General features: G+C 57.3%; 1 protein-coding gene across 3 annotated transcripts; it reads right to left on the minus strand.

The window, feature by feature from the left end:
• Window positions 1-3,274: 3,274 nt before the first annotated feature.
• On the minus strand, window positions 3,275-14,822 carry AMDHD2 (amidohydrolase domain containing 2). Of its 3 annotated transcripts, XR_009559110.2 has the most exons (13): window positions 14,642-14,822; window positions 14,419-14,555; window positions 14,199-14,338; window positions 10,574-10,628; window positions 10,186-10,398; window positions 10,014-10,102; window positions 9,790-9,934; window positions 9,608-9,715; window positions 9,374-9,442; window positions 9,061-9,187; window positions 8,270-8,371; window positions 6,861-7,894; window positions 3,275-5,198 (listed from the first exon to the last, which is right to left on the minus strand). XR_009559110.2 is itself a non-coding variant. In XM_060285221.1 (12 exons), the coding sequence occupies exons 1-12, from the start codon at window positions 14,722-14,724 to the stop codon at window positions 7,876-7,878; spliced, it is 1,287 nt and encodes a 428-aa protein (XP_060141204.1). In that variant the 5' UTR covers window positions 14,725-14,822; the 3' UTR covers window positions 6,183-7,875. The 3 variants fall into 3 exon arrangements, 2 of the variants coding, with proteins under 2 accessions (XP_060141204.1, XP_030704429.1); XM_060285221.1 differs by lacking the exon at window positions 3,275-5,198 and having other exon boundaries at window positions 6,183-7,894; XM_030848569.2 differs by lacking the exons at window positions 3,275-5,198; window positions 9,061-9,187 and having other exon boundaries at window positions 6,183-7,894.
• Window positions 14,823-14,891: the final 69 nt, after the last annotated feature.

Here is a 14,891-nt window from a genome sequence, read left to right on the forward strand (position 1 = left end):
GAGCAGAATTCTCACCTATTTTAACAGAAAGGCAATAGATAATGACTACAAGTGATAAAGCAAATCATAAAGTACAAAGACATTACTTCGAAAGATGGACAGAAATGATAGGAAGAACACTTACACCAGTGGTAAGTGGGCTGTGAGTAGGGAGCTATGTGGCGGGGGCTGCTGCTTTTCATTACAAGCCTTTCTAGGGCTGTTTGGCCTCTTAAACATTGATGCAAATAATGATTAATAAATTGGTATATCTTCTTCACGGAAATTCTAAGAAGCTCTCACTTGTGAATGTAAAGCTGTGTGAGGATGTCTATGACCACATGGCTTTAATAAGAAGCAAAAAACATAAAAGAAAAACAACCAAAATATTTATCAAGAGAGTGGTAAAGTAAATTAGGTACATTCCTCCTGAATTCTCTGCAGCTGCTGAAAAGCACAGGGCAAAGCTCTAACACAGAAAAAGAGTAAGGGCAGAGAAGCAAGTTGCAGAATATGAACTGGAGTCTTAGCCTTTTAAAAATTAGAGTCTATGACACCAAAGCATGGCCAATGGGGATCTTGAGTTATGCAAGGAAAAACAGGGAGGTGAACAAAGCTTGAGGAGAACGTCCGTGGTCGACACTAGAGCCTGCTGGAGAGCAGGTGGAGGGGATCACACACAGCTTCAGGGGAAGGGGTGAGGGGAGAGGGGGAGGCCATGGCCCTGAAGAAGTCTGCCGAGCAGGCAGCAGGGGCAGGGCAGGGAGGGACAGCTGAAAGAAGAACGAAGGACAATTCTCAGTCTTCACAGGGCCAAAAGGCAGCCAGCGTGCAAAGCCCAAGTCACGCCAGGCCGCTCCTCTCACCTTGCGAGAGGCAGGGTACCCCCTCCATGGGCTGGGTTTGGCTGCCCATCCCAGGACAGTGGGCAGCAAGGGAGATGGACTCACCTGGCCCAGCACAGTTCATTGGCACCCCAGCTGGAGAAAGGAGAGGGACGGTCCATGGCTCTGATCTGTCCCTTCCCTACCCAGAGCCTCTATCTCTGGCTGGCTTGAGAGTGACCTCAGGCCAGGAGTGCAAGGGCTTGGCCTGATGTTGTGAGGTCATGTTCTGCCCAGGGAGGGGCAGGAGGATGACTGTAACCATCCTGGGAGGGGGCTGGAAGGCTGCTTTAAGCACATGGCCCATGTGTGTGGAGCACTTGTTGTAAATCAGGCCCTGTGCTTGCAGTTGGCCTGTGCTGTTTCCTATGTTTCACTCACTTCTGTAACCCTCGTGGCACAAGGGAGGAAACGGGTTCAGAGGCTACAGAACCTGCCTAACATCACACAGCTAGTGTTAATTATCTAGTACTGTGCAACAAATGATCTTAAAACTTAGAGGCATAAATCAGCACACATTGATGATCTCATGGTTCCTGTGAATAAGGAATATGGGAGCAGTTTGGCTAGATGGTCCTGTCTCAGGGTCTCTCATGAGGTTGTGGGCAAGTTGTCAGCTCAGGCTGTCACTGAAAGGCTCGACTGAGGCTGGAGGATCCACTTCCAAGATGGCCCATTCACCCAGCTGCTGCTGGAAGCCTCAGTTCCTCATCATGGGGTCTCCTCCACAGGGCTGTCTGTCTTCATGCCACAGCAGCTGGCTTTCCCCAGAGTGAATGAGTCTAGAGAACACCCAAGATTGAAGCTGCAGTGACTTTTATAACCTAATCTTGGAAGCGATATAGCATCACTTCTGACACGGTCTGTGGGTCACAGGGTACCCCTGGTACCATGTGGGAGGAACTGCAGGAGAGTGTGAGTTCCAGGAGGTGGGATCGCTGGGGGCCATCTTCAAGGCTGGCCACCACAGCTGGTCAAGGGCAGAGCCAGGACTCCAATCCCGCTAGGATGCAGGGAGAGACAAGGTGAGAGAAGCAGGCCAGGCCCACACCCCTGGAGGTTTAGTGAGCCCGGGAAGAAAGCGCTCTACCTGGAAAAGGGGAGGCAGGGAGACCAGTTAGGACACATCCAGTTAGGGAGAGACATGGGGACTCTCAAAAGATAATGGGGGGGACTTCCCTGGTGGCGCAGTGGTTAAGAATCCGCCTGCCAATGAAGGAGACATGGGTTCGATCCCTGGTCCAGGAAGATCCCCCATGCTGCGGAGCAACCAAGCCCGTGTGCCATAACTACTGAGCATGAGTGCTGCAACTACTGAAGCCCACGCACCTAGAGCCCATGCTCCACAACAAGAAGCCACCACAATGAGAAGCCTGCGCACCGCAAGGAAGAGTAGCCCCTGCTCGCTGCAACTAGAGAAAGCCCGTGTGCAGCAACAAAGACCCAACGCAACCAAAAAAAAAAGATATTTGGCGTGGTCTCTGCCTCTGCCTACTAAGTCCCTGGTCACCATGGCTGAGGTTTGCTCGTGGCTGCCGGTGGATGGATGAAAGATGCCAAATTCAGCCAACGATTTCCAAGCCACCTGGGTAAATATCCTCCCATGTGAATCATGCTATGTGAGGAAAAAACCTAGACTGAAAGTCTGGAAATGGAAAGTTGCATGAGGTCTCAGGCAAGTAAGTTTCTCTCTCTGAAACTCAGCTTCCCCAACTTTAAAATGGGCTGACTCCCCATACTGGTCAAAATTCCAAAGACTGAAAACATCCAGTGTCGATAAGCATGTAGGGCAACTAGCACCTTCATACACTGATAGTTGTAATGTAGTATCCCCTTTAGACCCAGGCAGTGGGGAGCCCTGGCCTAGGCCCTTCTCTCTAGAAGGTATGGTGGGGAGAATAACAGAATAACAGCACCTCCAAAGATGTCCACATCCTAATCCCCCAACCTGTGAATATGTTATCTTATATGGAAAGGGGGAATTAAGGTTGCTAGGGAGCTGACCTTAAAATCAGGAGATTAGGGACTTCGCTGGTGGTCCAGTGGTTAAGAATCCGCCTTCCAATGCAGGGAACGTGGGTTCAATCCCTGGTCGGGGAACTGGGATCCCACATGCTGCAGGGCAACTAAGCCCACGTGCTGCAACGAAGAGCCTGCCGCAACAAAGAGTGTGCGTGCCGCAACTAAGATGCGACACAGCCAAAAAATAAAATAAATAAATTTTAAAAATCAGGGGATCATCCAGGTAGGGCCAATATAATCACAAGTGTCCTTTAAAGATGGAAGAGACAGAAAGAGTCATGATCAGAGTGATGTAATGTGAGAAACTGGACTGCCATTGCTGGCTTTGCCAATGGAAGGGGGTCATGAGCCAAGGAATGCCAGTAGCATGTACCAGCTGGAAAAGGTAAGAAAACAGATTCTCCCCTAGAGCTGCCACAACCTTGATGTTAGACCATTGAGGTTTATTTTTGACTCTGACCTTCAGAATTGTAAAATAATTTATGTCTTTTTAAACCACTAAATTTGTGGTAATTTGTTCCAGCAGCACTAAGAAACTAATACAGAAGACCCTTCTGTGGCCACAGGATGGAGGAGGAACCCACAGGGCCCAAAGGAGTGCCCAGGCAGGGCCCCCTTCAGCCTTTTACATACACTTGAGCATCAGAATCCGCAGAGTTCCCTGTGCATCACTCCAGGGTCCATCCTCCCCAGGGCAGCTGGGGTGGGTGGGGAGGAACCCAGCTGGTCCATGGTGGGATCTGGTTATTAGGTCAAGGAACATCCATTTTAGAGAACACTGGGTACCTTGTTAAAACAGTGAGACAGATCCACGCATCCCCACCTGGGAAGCTCTCCACTTCACGTTGTTCAATTAAAAAAAATAGTGAATGTTAGAGCAGTATTAAAAGTGTATAGGACTTCCCTGGCGGCCCAGTGGTTAAGACTCTGCGCTTCCACTGCAGAGGGCGTCGATTTGATCCCTGATCAGAGAACTAAGATCCCACAATCCACACAGCGGGCCGAAACAAAAACAAAACAGTGCAATCCCAGGTTGTAAAACAAAGACATAAATGTGGAAACAAGTCCAGGGTCACGTTGTAAAGAACCACACCAAGCTGTTAACGGTGGGGGAGTGGGGCAGAGGGGCGTGGAAAAGAGGGTTGTGGTGCAGGGGGTTCTACAGGCAGGCGATGGAACGGAGAGGGAACAGGCGCAAAGAGGCGGGGCCGGGCGGGTCTGGGCGCTGGGCCGCCCTTAAACTGGGTCAGAGGGCTCCGCGCACCCCTATCGCTCGGGGGAGGCGCGGCTCTCCGCAGGGCGGCCCAGATTGGCCAGAGCCAGAAGCCCGCCCACAGGAAGGAGCCCCGCACAGGGCGAGCGAGTCAGCGGGTGCCGCACCCCTTCCCGGACCTGCAGGTCCTCTTAGCCCGGGCGCGCAGCGTAGCGGGTTGGACCAGGTTCATTGTGGACGACCCGCCCCTCAGGCACAGCCCGGTTCGGCGTGGCCCGTAAGTCGGTCCCCAACCCCCAAACGGACTTCTCCGGCCGGGACCACCCGGAACCCCTGCACGAATCCGCGTGCGACCCCGAGCGCATTAATGGCCCACCACGGTGCCTGGTGAGCTCGGGGCCTAGGAGGCCCGTCATCCCGATGACAAGCCCGAGGCTTCGGGAGGGACCCCTCAGCGATGAGACTCCAACTCGAACCGCAGGCGCTCGGCACAGTCCAGAAGCGTCCAGTGGAAGCCTCGCAGCACCCAGGCTCGGCAGCCAGGTGTCCCCCGCCCCCACCCAGGGGAGTCGCGACGCGGCGGCTGCGTGGGCTGAGCACCTCCCTGCAGAGCCTCTCTTACCAACGCTGGGCCCTTGAGTCCTCCCACCCACACCCAAACAAGCCACGAAAGAGAAGCTGGGAGCCCCCAGGTCACCTCCCCGGATCCCACTCCAGCTTCTCCAAATAGTGAAAGTCGCCCGCACCCACCAGTGACTCAGGCACACACCTGGTGTCACCTCCCCCGCCCCCCCAGTCCACACCCACACCAGAGCAAGCCTGTCCCCATACTTTGTCTCTGGCCCCACTGCCACCCGACAGCCAGTCCCTCAGGGTCTCCTTGTTACCCCCACACCCCCAGCAACCAGAAGGAGCACTTAAAATGCCAGGGCATCCTTGTGTTTAAAGCCCAGCAGCGTCGGGCTTCCCTGGTGGCGCAGTGGTTGAGAGTCCGCCTGCTGATGGACATGGGTTCGTGCCCCCGGGAAGATCCCACATGCCATGGAGCGGCTGGGCCCGTGAGCCATGGTCGCTGGGCCTGCGCGTCCGGAGCCTGTCCTCTGCAACGGGAGAGGCCACAACAGTGAGAGACCCGTGTACTGCAAAAAAATAAAAAAATAAAACCCAGCAGACTCAAAACTCAAAACCAAAGCGAGCGAGGTGGGTGCAGAGCTGGGGGAGGTGGGGTGGGAGTGGGAGTGTCCTTGGTGCAGTTCCCCTTTGGGGAGATCTGGAGATGATAATGGGGATGTGAATGTACTTAATGCCACTGATCTTTGCACTTAAAAATGGTTAAAATGGTGAATGTTACATATATTTGACAAAACAAACTCACTCCAGTGGCTGCCCCCACACCCCAAATAAAATCCAAACTCCCAGGCCAACTGCAAGGCCCAGCTCCCCACGCTGTGGTTCCACTAAAGCCCCCAGGTCACCTCCTCCTCCAGCCCTAGCATCCATCTGTGTTCCACCAACACACTAAGCCTGTGCACTGGGCCTTTGTGGGGCAGTTCCCTTCGCTTCCAGCCCAGCATTCACTCCCACTCTCCCTGGTGTCACTCTTGCTGACCACCATCTCAACTAGCCCCTCTGTGATTCTCCACCCAGAGAGGCAGCATGGTAGCAGGGTTAACAGAGGCCCGGCAGCTGGGCAGGCCAGGCCACGTCCCCACCCCAGTGCTCACCAGCTCTGGGACTTGGTGCCCCCGTTTCCCCAGCTGAGAAATAAGGATGACAAACAGGAACCCCTTTGGAATGTGGACAGAAGGAAGGAGTACTAGTACATGCTAGAGCACTAGGAGGCCTGGCACTGGTGGGTACTGTAAAAGCTCCTCCCTATTGGGCTCCTGCAGGTGGCCCCCACCCCAGGCCATCCCTCAGGCCTGCATCACATGGTTGTTCTTCCCAGCCTATTCACCATCAAACACAGCTGGGACCTGCAACCGTTTTTGTCACCTTGGGCCTGGAGACACTTCCTTTAGTGGCTCTGAGGCAGAGGCAGGAGGGGCAGTGGCCCGGCCACGTACAATGGTGCCCCATGACCTCCTGCACCAAGGGCTGCTCCTGTGTGAAAGGGGGAGAGGGGTGCCTACCCCAGGACCCAAATGGGCGGAAGTCAAGACAACAACCCCAGACCTGGGGCTCACCAACGCCTGTGTCGTGGCTGTCCTCAGAGCCAGCAAGGCCCCCTACAGCCCACCCGCCTTGCCTCAAAGCTGTCCTACTGGGCTTCCCTGGTGGCGCAGTGGTTAAGAATCTGCCTGCCAATGCAGGGGACACGGGTTCGAGCCCTAGTCCAGGAAGATCCCACATGCTGTGGAGCAACTAAGCCCGTGCGCCACAACTACTGAGCCTGCACTCTAGACCCTGAGAGCCACAACTACTGAGCCTGTGTGCCTAGAGCCCGTGCTCCACAACAGAAGCCACCGCAGTGAGAAGCCCACGCACCACAAAGAAGAGTAACCCCCACTTGCCGCAACTAGAGAAAAGCCTGCATGCAGGAACAAAGACCCAGTGCAGCCAAAAATAAAATAAGTAAAATTAATTAAAATGCAGAGATTAAAAAAAAAAAGCTGTCCTACCCAGGGAGCCCAAGAGCCTGTGCTCCCAATGTGGGGGGACTGTTGCCAAGGCTGAGGACACCGGAGGCTGCAGGATGACACTAATGGACAAACACAGTGGCAGGGTGCAGGATACACACCGAGGACCCCCAAGCTGCCTACCAGCACCAGGCAGGGTCACCCACAGCTGTGTAAACACCAGGGCACAAGCGGATCATTTTACCCACTCAGGAGCTGGGTCAGGAAGTAGAGCTGTTCAGAAAAGAAGCCAAAAGAAATGGAGCCTCAATTATCCTGAGGGCTCAAGGCAGTAGAAACTCTGGTTGGGCAAGTTGACTGGGGTCAGCCCAGGGGCCCCAAGGCCAGTGCAGATTCCTCTTGAAGGTTGGAGAGGAGTGCCCGGTGCCGTGTCCAGGTCCAGCGCTGTGGCCTTGGGCCTCCACTTGGCCCACCCAACTCAGGGGTACAGAGAACTACCCACAGGACACCCGCACACACCAGCCTCCCAAACCCTTTGCAGTGCCCACCCGAGGCCCCTCCTGTCTTCGGCTCCATCCAGCCTGTTCCCTAACTTGTCTCCATGACCATTGATCCATTCTTTCCTGTTAAACATTCCAAGGTGCACCTACCCTTTAGCTCAGCCCCATAGGCAAACTGCTGAAGCTGAACAATCACTCCCCAAGCCCCTTCCTGTAGTCCATGGCTTCCCCCTCCTGCCCTCTGTTCATTTTCAGCTAGCTCATCTGCCTGTGGGTCTGCAGGCCTCAGACACATCTGTCTAACAGAGAGGGGACCTGCTGCCCCCACTGAGCCCCATAAACCCCACAGGCAGGGTGAAGCTGGAATCCGGCCACTCCCAACCCTGAGCCACAAACACCAGCCCCAACCACCACCACCAACAGCCACCAAGGTGAGGACAGAAACAGCAAAAGCCCCACTTTGAAGCAAAAAACTCAGAGACCAGGCGAGTCCCGACGGGGCACATGTTTATCCAAGCCAGCCGCCTCCGGGCCGAGGCCCCCACCACTCTCTGGAGACCAGTTCCTCGATGGCCCAGCCGACAGTGTCCAGCTGGGGTTGGGCATCCCCTCCAGCGGCGGTCCTCAGTCACTGCCTGGCTTCTTCCGCCTGCCACACCAGCTCGCCCGAGATGTAGGTGGCCCGGACGTGGAGAGAGTCATCGAGCACCACAAAGTCTGGGTCAGAGGTGGGTGGTGAGAAGCAGGCAGGGGCAGGGCTGCCACCGTCCCCACCCCAAGGCCCGGGTGCAGGAAACCAAGGCCCGGCACACGACTTGTGCAGGACATCCCAGCCCATCACAGACTGAGGCCACAGAAGCAAGACTCCGGGCAGCAGAGAACAGCCAACAATGTTCCCGCAGACCCTTGCCTGGCCCATCTCAGATGCCAGAAGGCCTAGCCTACCGGATGGGAAAGGGGGGCCGGACCGAGGCCACTGGCCAGGCAAAGCCACCTAGGTGAGGGGAAGAGCCCACCTCCTGCCCACCTGCCTCCCTGGCTCTGTCCCAGGCCTCCCAGGAACTCCCAGGCCGCCCCTCATTGGGCGCTGACCTGCATCGGCCCCAAAGTCCAGGGTCCCCTTGTGCTTCTCCAGGCCCAGCAGCTGTGCAGGGTGCAGGGACGCAGCCTCCAGGGCAGACTCCACGCTGCAGCCTGCTCAGGGAGCACAAATGGGTGACTACCCCCAACCTCTGGTTGGCTCTGCCATTTGACTTCAGGGCAGGCAGGGCCGGGGGTGGGGGTGCAGCGGCAGAGCACCGAGTCCTGGGTGGCCTCATGATGCCTGGGGTCCTCCTTTCTGGAGGGGTGCTTTCCTTGGAAGCCAAGGGGAGGGGCCTGCAGACATTTGGGTCTAGAGCATTTTGTCAGTGAGGTCCCTGCAGGGCTGGGATGGGTGAGTGGCAGGAAGAGGGTACCCAGCAGGGTTCCCTCCCCAGCCCCAGAGCTCCAAATCCTAAGGTCACACCCCAAGACTCCGCAGCAGGGTGATGAGGCCCTCCCCTCCCCCCAACCTGAGGATACTGCTGGGTACCCCAATTCTCTCCATCCCCTGCTTCACCCCCCAAGCCAGGTCAACAGCTGTCTGTGCCTCCCAATTCGTCTCCCTGCGGCTCCAAACAGCACCTTGGACCTCGGTGCCCCCCACCCCCGGCCCCCTGCATGACATCCCAGCCCCAAGGCACTGCCAAGAGCCCCACAGGGCCTGGCCCACCACAGCCTCTGCCAGACACACCCTCCTCACCTCCCCAAAAACATGCCAACCCCATTGAGAGGCCCCCGAGCAGCCCAACCCTGGAGCCTGGAGTGCTGCCCCCACCCCACTGCCCTCCACAGCTCTGCACCTGCCAATCCTGCAGTTCCACAGGCCCCAGGCCAAGGCCCTGCCCTCGGGTGCCGTGGCTTCAGTGCCTGTCACTGTGGGTTCCAGCCATCCGCTTGCTCGCAGCCCTCTCCCTCTGCCATGAGCTCCTGCAGGCGGGACCTTGGCCACATTCCTAGTGCCCATCCCCTGGGGACCCCACCAGACACAGACAGGCCCTGGTGGTCCCCACTCTTCCCTCCAACTACTCCCAGATGTAGCCTCTGCCCCAGCACACACACTCACACACACACACGCGCACACACACGCGGCACACGCACCCCAGCCTCACTAACCTGTGGCCTGCAGGAAATGCCGGACGCAGGTATCCATTGGGGCTATGCTGCCACTCAGTGTGTTGGTGCCTTGAGAGCAGAAAGGGCAGATTCTGGGGAGGCCAAGGGCACCAGGCACACTGGGCCACCCGAGGGCCCAATGGGTCGGCAGGGGACACCCAGGTTCTTATATCCCACCAGAGGGGCTGAGAGGCTATCCTCACTCCGGCAGTCTTCGGGACAGGGGTCACTCACCTGCCACATAGGCTGTCAGGCCATCCACCTCCACCTCCTGCTGCCCCAGCGTGTGACGGCCATTGCCCAAGCCCAGGGCAGGGACAGCATCAGTGACCAGCACCAGCCCTGCAAGGGGAAGGGGCCTCAGGAGCTGCCCAGCCTGGTCTTCCTACTGGCTCCCACCCTGTATGGCCGCTCACCCTCGGGGTGGGCCCGGTGGGCGATGCGCAGGGCGGCAGGGTTGGTGTGTATGCCGTCAGCAATCATCCCGTAGAAGATGTGGCGGCCCAGGGGCAGCCGATCACTGGTCAGGAGCCCCACGATGCCTGGGTCACGGTGGTGGAACTGGGCAGGGGCAGGCGGGGGGCGCTGAGCAACAGCAGGACCCCTGCACCCTCCCGCCAGGAGCTGGGGTGGCACTCACAGGCAGCATGGCGTTGAAGAGGTGGGTGATGAAGGTGGCCCCGCTCTGCACGGCTTCCTCCGCAGTGCCCAGGTCAGCTACTGAGTGCCCTGCGGCGACCCAGACTCAGACTCGGCACCCAGCCCAGGACCCCGGATGGGCTGGCCCCCAAGGTGATGACACACCCCCTTACCTAGGGACACACAGATGCCAAGGGCCGTCAATGCCCGGATCACCTCGTGGCTGCGGCCCAACTCGGGGGCCAGTGTCACGATGCGGACGTTGTCCAGGCCCCCATAGGTGGCCAGCAAGTCTTGGAAAGCGTTGGCCTCAAAGGAACGCAGGTGGGCCTCGGGGTGTGCACCCCGCTTCTCGTGGCTGATGAATGGGCCCTCCAGGTGCACCCCTGGGGGGAGGGGAGGGGATGATTCCAGCAGGCCCCCTGCCCTGCAGCCCCCACCCTGGCCCCTCTTGCCTGCCCGCCCTCCCTCCCCAGTTGGGCATCTGGAAGGCAAGGGGCTGCCAACAGGTCCCCAAGGAGCCTCCCAGGGTAGGGGTGGGGAGAGGGGTCAGCCACTCACCGAGGACCCCTGCCCCATGGGGACCACCACTCTTCACGGGGATCTGAGGAAGGACCTGGGGGGAACCAGCTGTTAAAGCCCTGCCCCCCACGGCCCAGCACCCAGAGGTCACAGCCCAGTCAAGGTCAGAGGTCAGAGTTCAGAGCCCAGCCCCTGCTGGCCTTCCCTCAGGTGTTAGAAGATGGTCGAAGGCCCCAACCACGGGAAAGCACAGCACATCAAGAAATGACAGGTGGGCTTCCCTGGTGGCGCAGTGGTTGAGAGTCCGCCTGCCAATGCAGGGAACACGGGTTCGTGTCCCGGTCCGGGAAGATCCCACATGCTGCCGAGCGGCTGGGCCCCTGAGCCATGGCCGCTGAGCCTGCGCGTCTGGAGCCTGTGCTCAGTAACTGGAGAGGCCGCAAAAGTGAGAGGCCCGCGTACCGCAAAAAAAAAAAAAAAAAAAAGAAAGAAATGACAGGTGCCCAGGGATGCAAACCTGCCCTGCCTGAGAGGACCTAGAGGCGGGGAGACAGCTCCCAAGCAGGGGGCAGGCACATGGCACAAAGGCCCTCAAGGGCCCCGTCAGACAGAAGCTAGGACGCAGCGGGCTGCGCACCAAAGGGTCTGGACCTAGACAGGATGACCAGCCTGGCCTCGCTGAGCTGCAGGCCCAGGAAGCAGGGCTGGCGCAGTAGGAGGGCACGCAGTCCAGGCAGAGCAAGAGGCAAAAGCAGGGCTTGGTGGCCAGAGAGCTCAGGCACCGATGGCGCAGCCACACTGTGCCCGGATCTGGACACCAGGGGCAATGTCACTTGTGTGACTCTCTGGGGAGATTGGGGGGCTGGAGGGCAGGAGATGGGCCTGAAAGGGCTAACAGAAAGCTAACTCTTATCTTTCCTGGTGGAAAGCAACACTTACGCTGCCCTAAACCAAAAACTTGAGCAGGAGTACTAGCACATTTTCTAGAGATACGGGAGCAAATTCCAAGGGTCAGCTGAGTTGAAAGTGATTACCTCTAGGTGGGAACTGGTGGGAACAAAGGGCTGCTGTTTTTCCTAACAAGCCGTGTGATACACGTAAGTTCACTAAAGGGTTAAAAAATTAAAATTAGGGCTTCCCTGGTGGCGCAGTGGTTGAGAATCTGCCTGCTAATGCAGGGGACACGGGTTCGAGCCCTGGTCTGGGAAGATCCCACATGCTGCGGAGCAACTGGGCCCGTGAGCCACAACTACTGAGCCTGCGCGTCCAGAGCCTGTGCTCCACAACAAGAGAGGCCACGACAGTGAGAGGCCCGCGCACCGCGATGAAGAGTGGCCCCCGCTTGCCACAACTAGAGAAAGCCCTCGCACAGAAACGAAGACGGAACACAGCCAAAAAAAAAAAAAAAAAAAAAAATTAAAATTAAAAAAAGAAATAATGGCTGCGTTTTTCTAGAACAGAGTTTTAAAAGGGAATGCTAGAAAGCACTGAGTAGACAGAACAGTCTGGAGATGAAGGGAATGAGGCACGTTCAAGGCAGGAAAGCAGTGGAAAAGGTGAAAGTGTAGAGGGCGTTTGGGGCCTGAGGAAAGGGCCTGGCTGCCACCCTGAGGAGGTGCCTGATGTTGACTCAGCAGACAATGGACCTGAAGCAGAGAACAACGCGCTCAGACCCTCCTCCTGGAAGGGTAGGAAAGGGCAAGACTGGAGGAGGAGACCCCAGAAAAAGAGCAGGTGGTCTCAGTGGACCTGAAGAACTTCTGACAAAGTAGCAATCTGTTTCCGCCCACTGTGAAACGTTCCTGGAGGGAGATGGGGCAGAACGAAGGGAGGGGCGTGTGTGGGGACATCCAAGTGAACAGTTCTCTGGTTTCTAACGTGATACTGGTATCAAAGTTTTCATATTCAAAGCCCTCCACGATTTCCACCATAAATCAGTTTACTCTATGCCTCCCAAGGCTTTCATCCTGTAAGCATTTATGAAGGGTGACAGGAAGAAAACGTAAGACAGAAGCCCTACTGGCCCAAAACTCCTTCCCCTATGGAAGAAGCCCCACAGTTCATATCATGATGCTCGAAGGTGCTGCTTGAAATCAAGGGCAGCGGGTGACAGCACGGCATGGGCAGCGCGCAGCAGAGGAGCTACACAGGACGGAGAGAGAGAGGCAGAGGCCTTCCACGCGGAGAGCCTGGGGGCAGAAGAGGGAGCTGCCTCGAATGGCTGAAATGCAGGTGGGGAAGGAATGCTCAGGAGGGTTGGTCAACCCTGCAGGAGGTTGGGGGAAACATGAGTGTTGTGCGGAGCCTGACACCTAGGAAACGCCACTCTGGCAGGACCCAGGGCTGGGAGAGCAGTTGGGAGACTGGATTAGGAGTCACTAAGCCTCACTGTTGGGGACCAGGAGAGGGGAGGATAAAGAAGGGGGGGCAAGAGGGTAGGCATGTTCCTGGATCCTGGGCAGGGAAATTACAGCCTGATGACTGAAAGAGAAAACACAGAACGAGGGGCCAGTTTGCAGCAGGAAAATGAGATTGGTTTTTGACACCTGACTCTGTCGTGGGAGACTCGGGGAAATTTCCGGAAAGATGTCCATAGCTGACATTTACCAAGGGCATACTATGAACCAAGCATAGTGCTGAGCGCCCAATCCTAAGAGATGCATTCCGTTATTATTCTTACTTAAGGCTTGAAAAAACTGAGGTTCAGAAACAAATAACGTTGTCCCGAGTCTCCGAGACGATACACGAAGTCAGGGGGCCAGGACCGAACCCGGGTCCACAGCCAACCTCCCCCAGCTCCAGGCTCTGAGTCTGCGTGCACACACCCAGGAGGGGACCCCACAGCAGGCAACACAATCCAGGATCCTGGGATGGATCCTGGTCTGGAGAAAAACTACAAAACTAGAACATAAAAGGTAGACTAAAAGGAAACCGTGTTAATTCCCAAAACTCAAGGACTCCATGGTACTCGAATAAAGGAATACCCATGCTTTTAAGAAAAGGGTAAATACTAAGGAGCAAACACGTATGTTGTGTGCCAGCTACAATTCAGAAATTCAGAGAAACAGAACAATATACAAACAGAGAAAACAAGATCGAATAACATAACGTGGCAAAGAGCAAAACCGGAGAACCTGCGTACAAAGTAAAACTTAAAAGAAAAATGGACTGTGGACAACTGAATCCCAAGACTTGCAGATGAGAAAGAAGTGTGGTGGTGCATGCGGGACCAGCAGAGGAAGCCTGGGGCAGGCGATGGAGCTTCTTCCTGGAGAGCTGTCCACTGGCACCGCATACCACAGATCGGTGGTGGGGCATGATCAACTAAGGATGTGGCAATCACAGAGTCCCCAGCAGCCATAGTCAAGGAGGTGCCTGGAGGCGGCCAGACTGCAGGGTGGGGAGGGCGTATGGCAGGTGGCTGAGGCAGCGAATGCGGAAGCCCATGGGGACAGTCAGACCTGCAGTGGCACACCAGGCGGAGGAACACCTGGATGAGAAAGCCCAGGGGAGGGGACCCCCAAGCCCAGGTGGAGGGAGGCCGCAGGTGAGGCCAGACTCAAGGGCCAAGGGGTGTTCGTGAGGGAAAGAGATCAGATTTGAAAATTAAGAGGCTGGGTGTTCCTGGGGCCTCCTTCACTGGAGGCCGGGAGCCTGACCTCACCTTGCAATAAACCTCCGGTGGCGAGGTGACCAACGTGGGACAGAAGGAGGTGACTCCGTGCGGCAGGATCCTCCGGGCCACCAGGGCGACTCCCGAACCCACGTCCTCTGTGGCCTGAGAGAAGTCAACGCCAAACCCACCTGCGGTACAGACAAGAGGGGATCACACGGTGCTCAGAGCTCCTCTTCTGGGTCCCCGCCCCGCGGGCTCCGGACCACACCGTTGATCTGCACGTCGATGAAGCCGGGCGCTAGGATGCAGCCCCCGCAGTCCCTCTGCTCGTCAGCCACGCGCCGCTCCTCAAAGAACAGCTTCTCCGGATCCAGAATGCGGCCCCCGCGCACCCACAGATCCTCCCTGCGCACAGAGCGGGGCGGAGGTTCGCATCACCGGCCCCGGAGCCCACCAGGGCAGCCCCGGCCCCGGCCCCGGCCCGCGCCCACCTGAGCAGCGCCCGGCCCCGCAGGATGCGACAGTTGGTGAACTGGATCACCGGGGCCCGCGCCGCGCCCTGCCCGCCGCGCATCCTGAGCCCAACCAAGCGGCAGGCGCCGGATTCCGCGCGCGAGTTCCGGCCTAGAGCTTGGCCGGGCGCACGTGACCCTCAGCTGAGGCGTGCCCACGTGATTCGGGCACCCACGTGACCAGCGCTGTACACAATGACGCGGTGACGTCTTCCCGGGTGGCCCGGCC

This window comes from Globicephala melas, chromosome 15 (assembly GCF_963455315.2).
Source record: "Globicephala melas chromosome 15, mGloMel1.2, whole genome shotgun sequence".
NCBI classification, from domain to species: Eukaryota; Metazoa; Chordata; class Mammalia; order Artiodactyla; family Delphinidae; genus Globicephala; species Globicephala melas.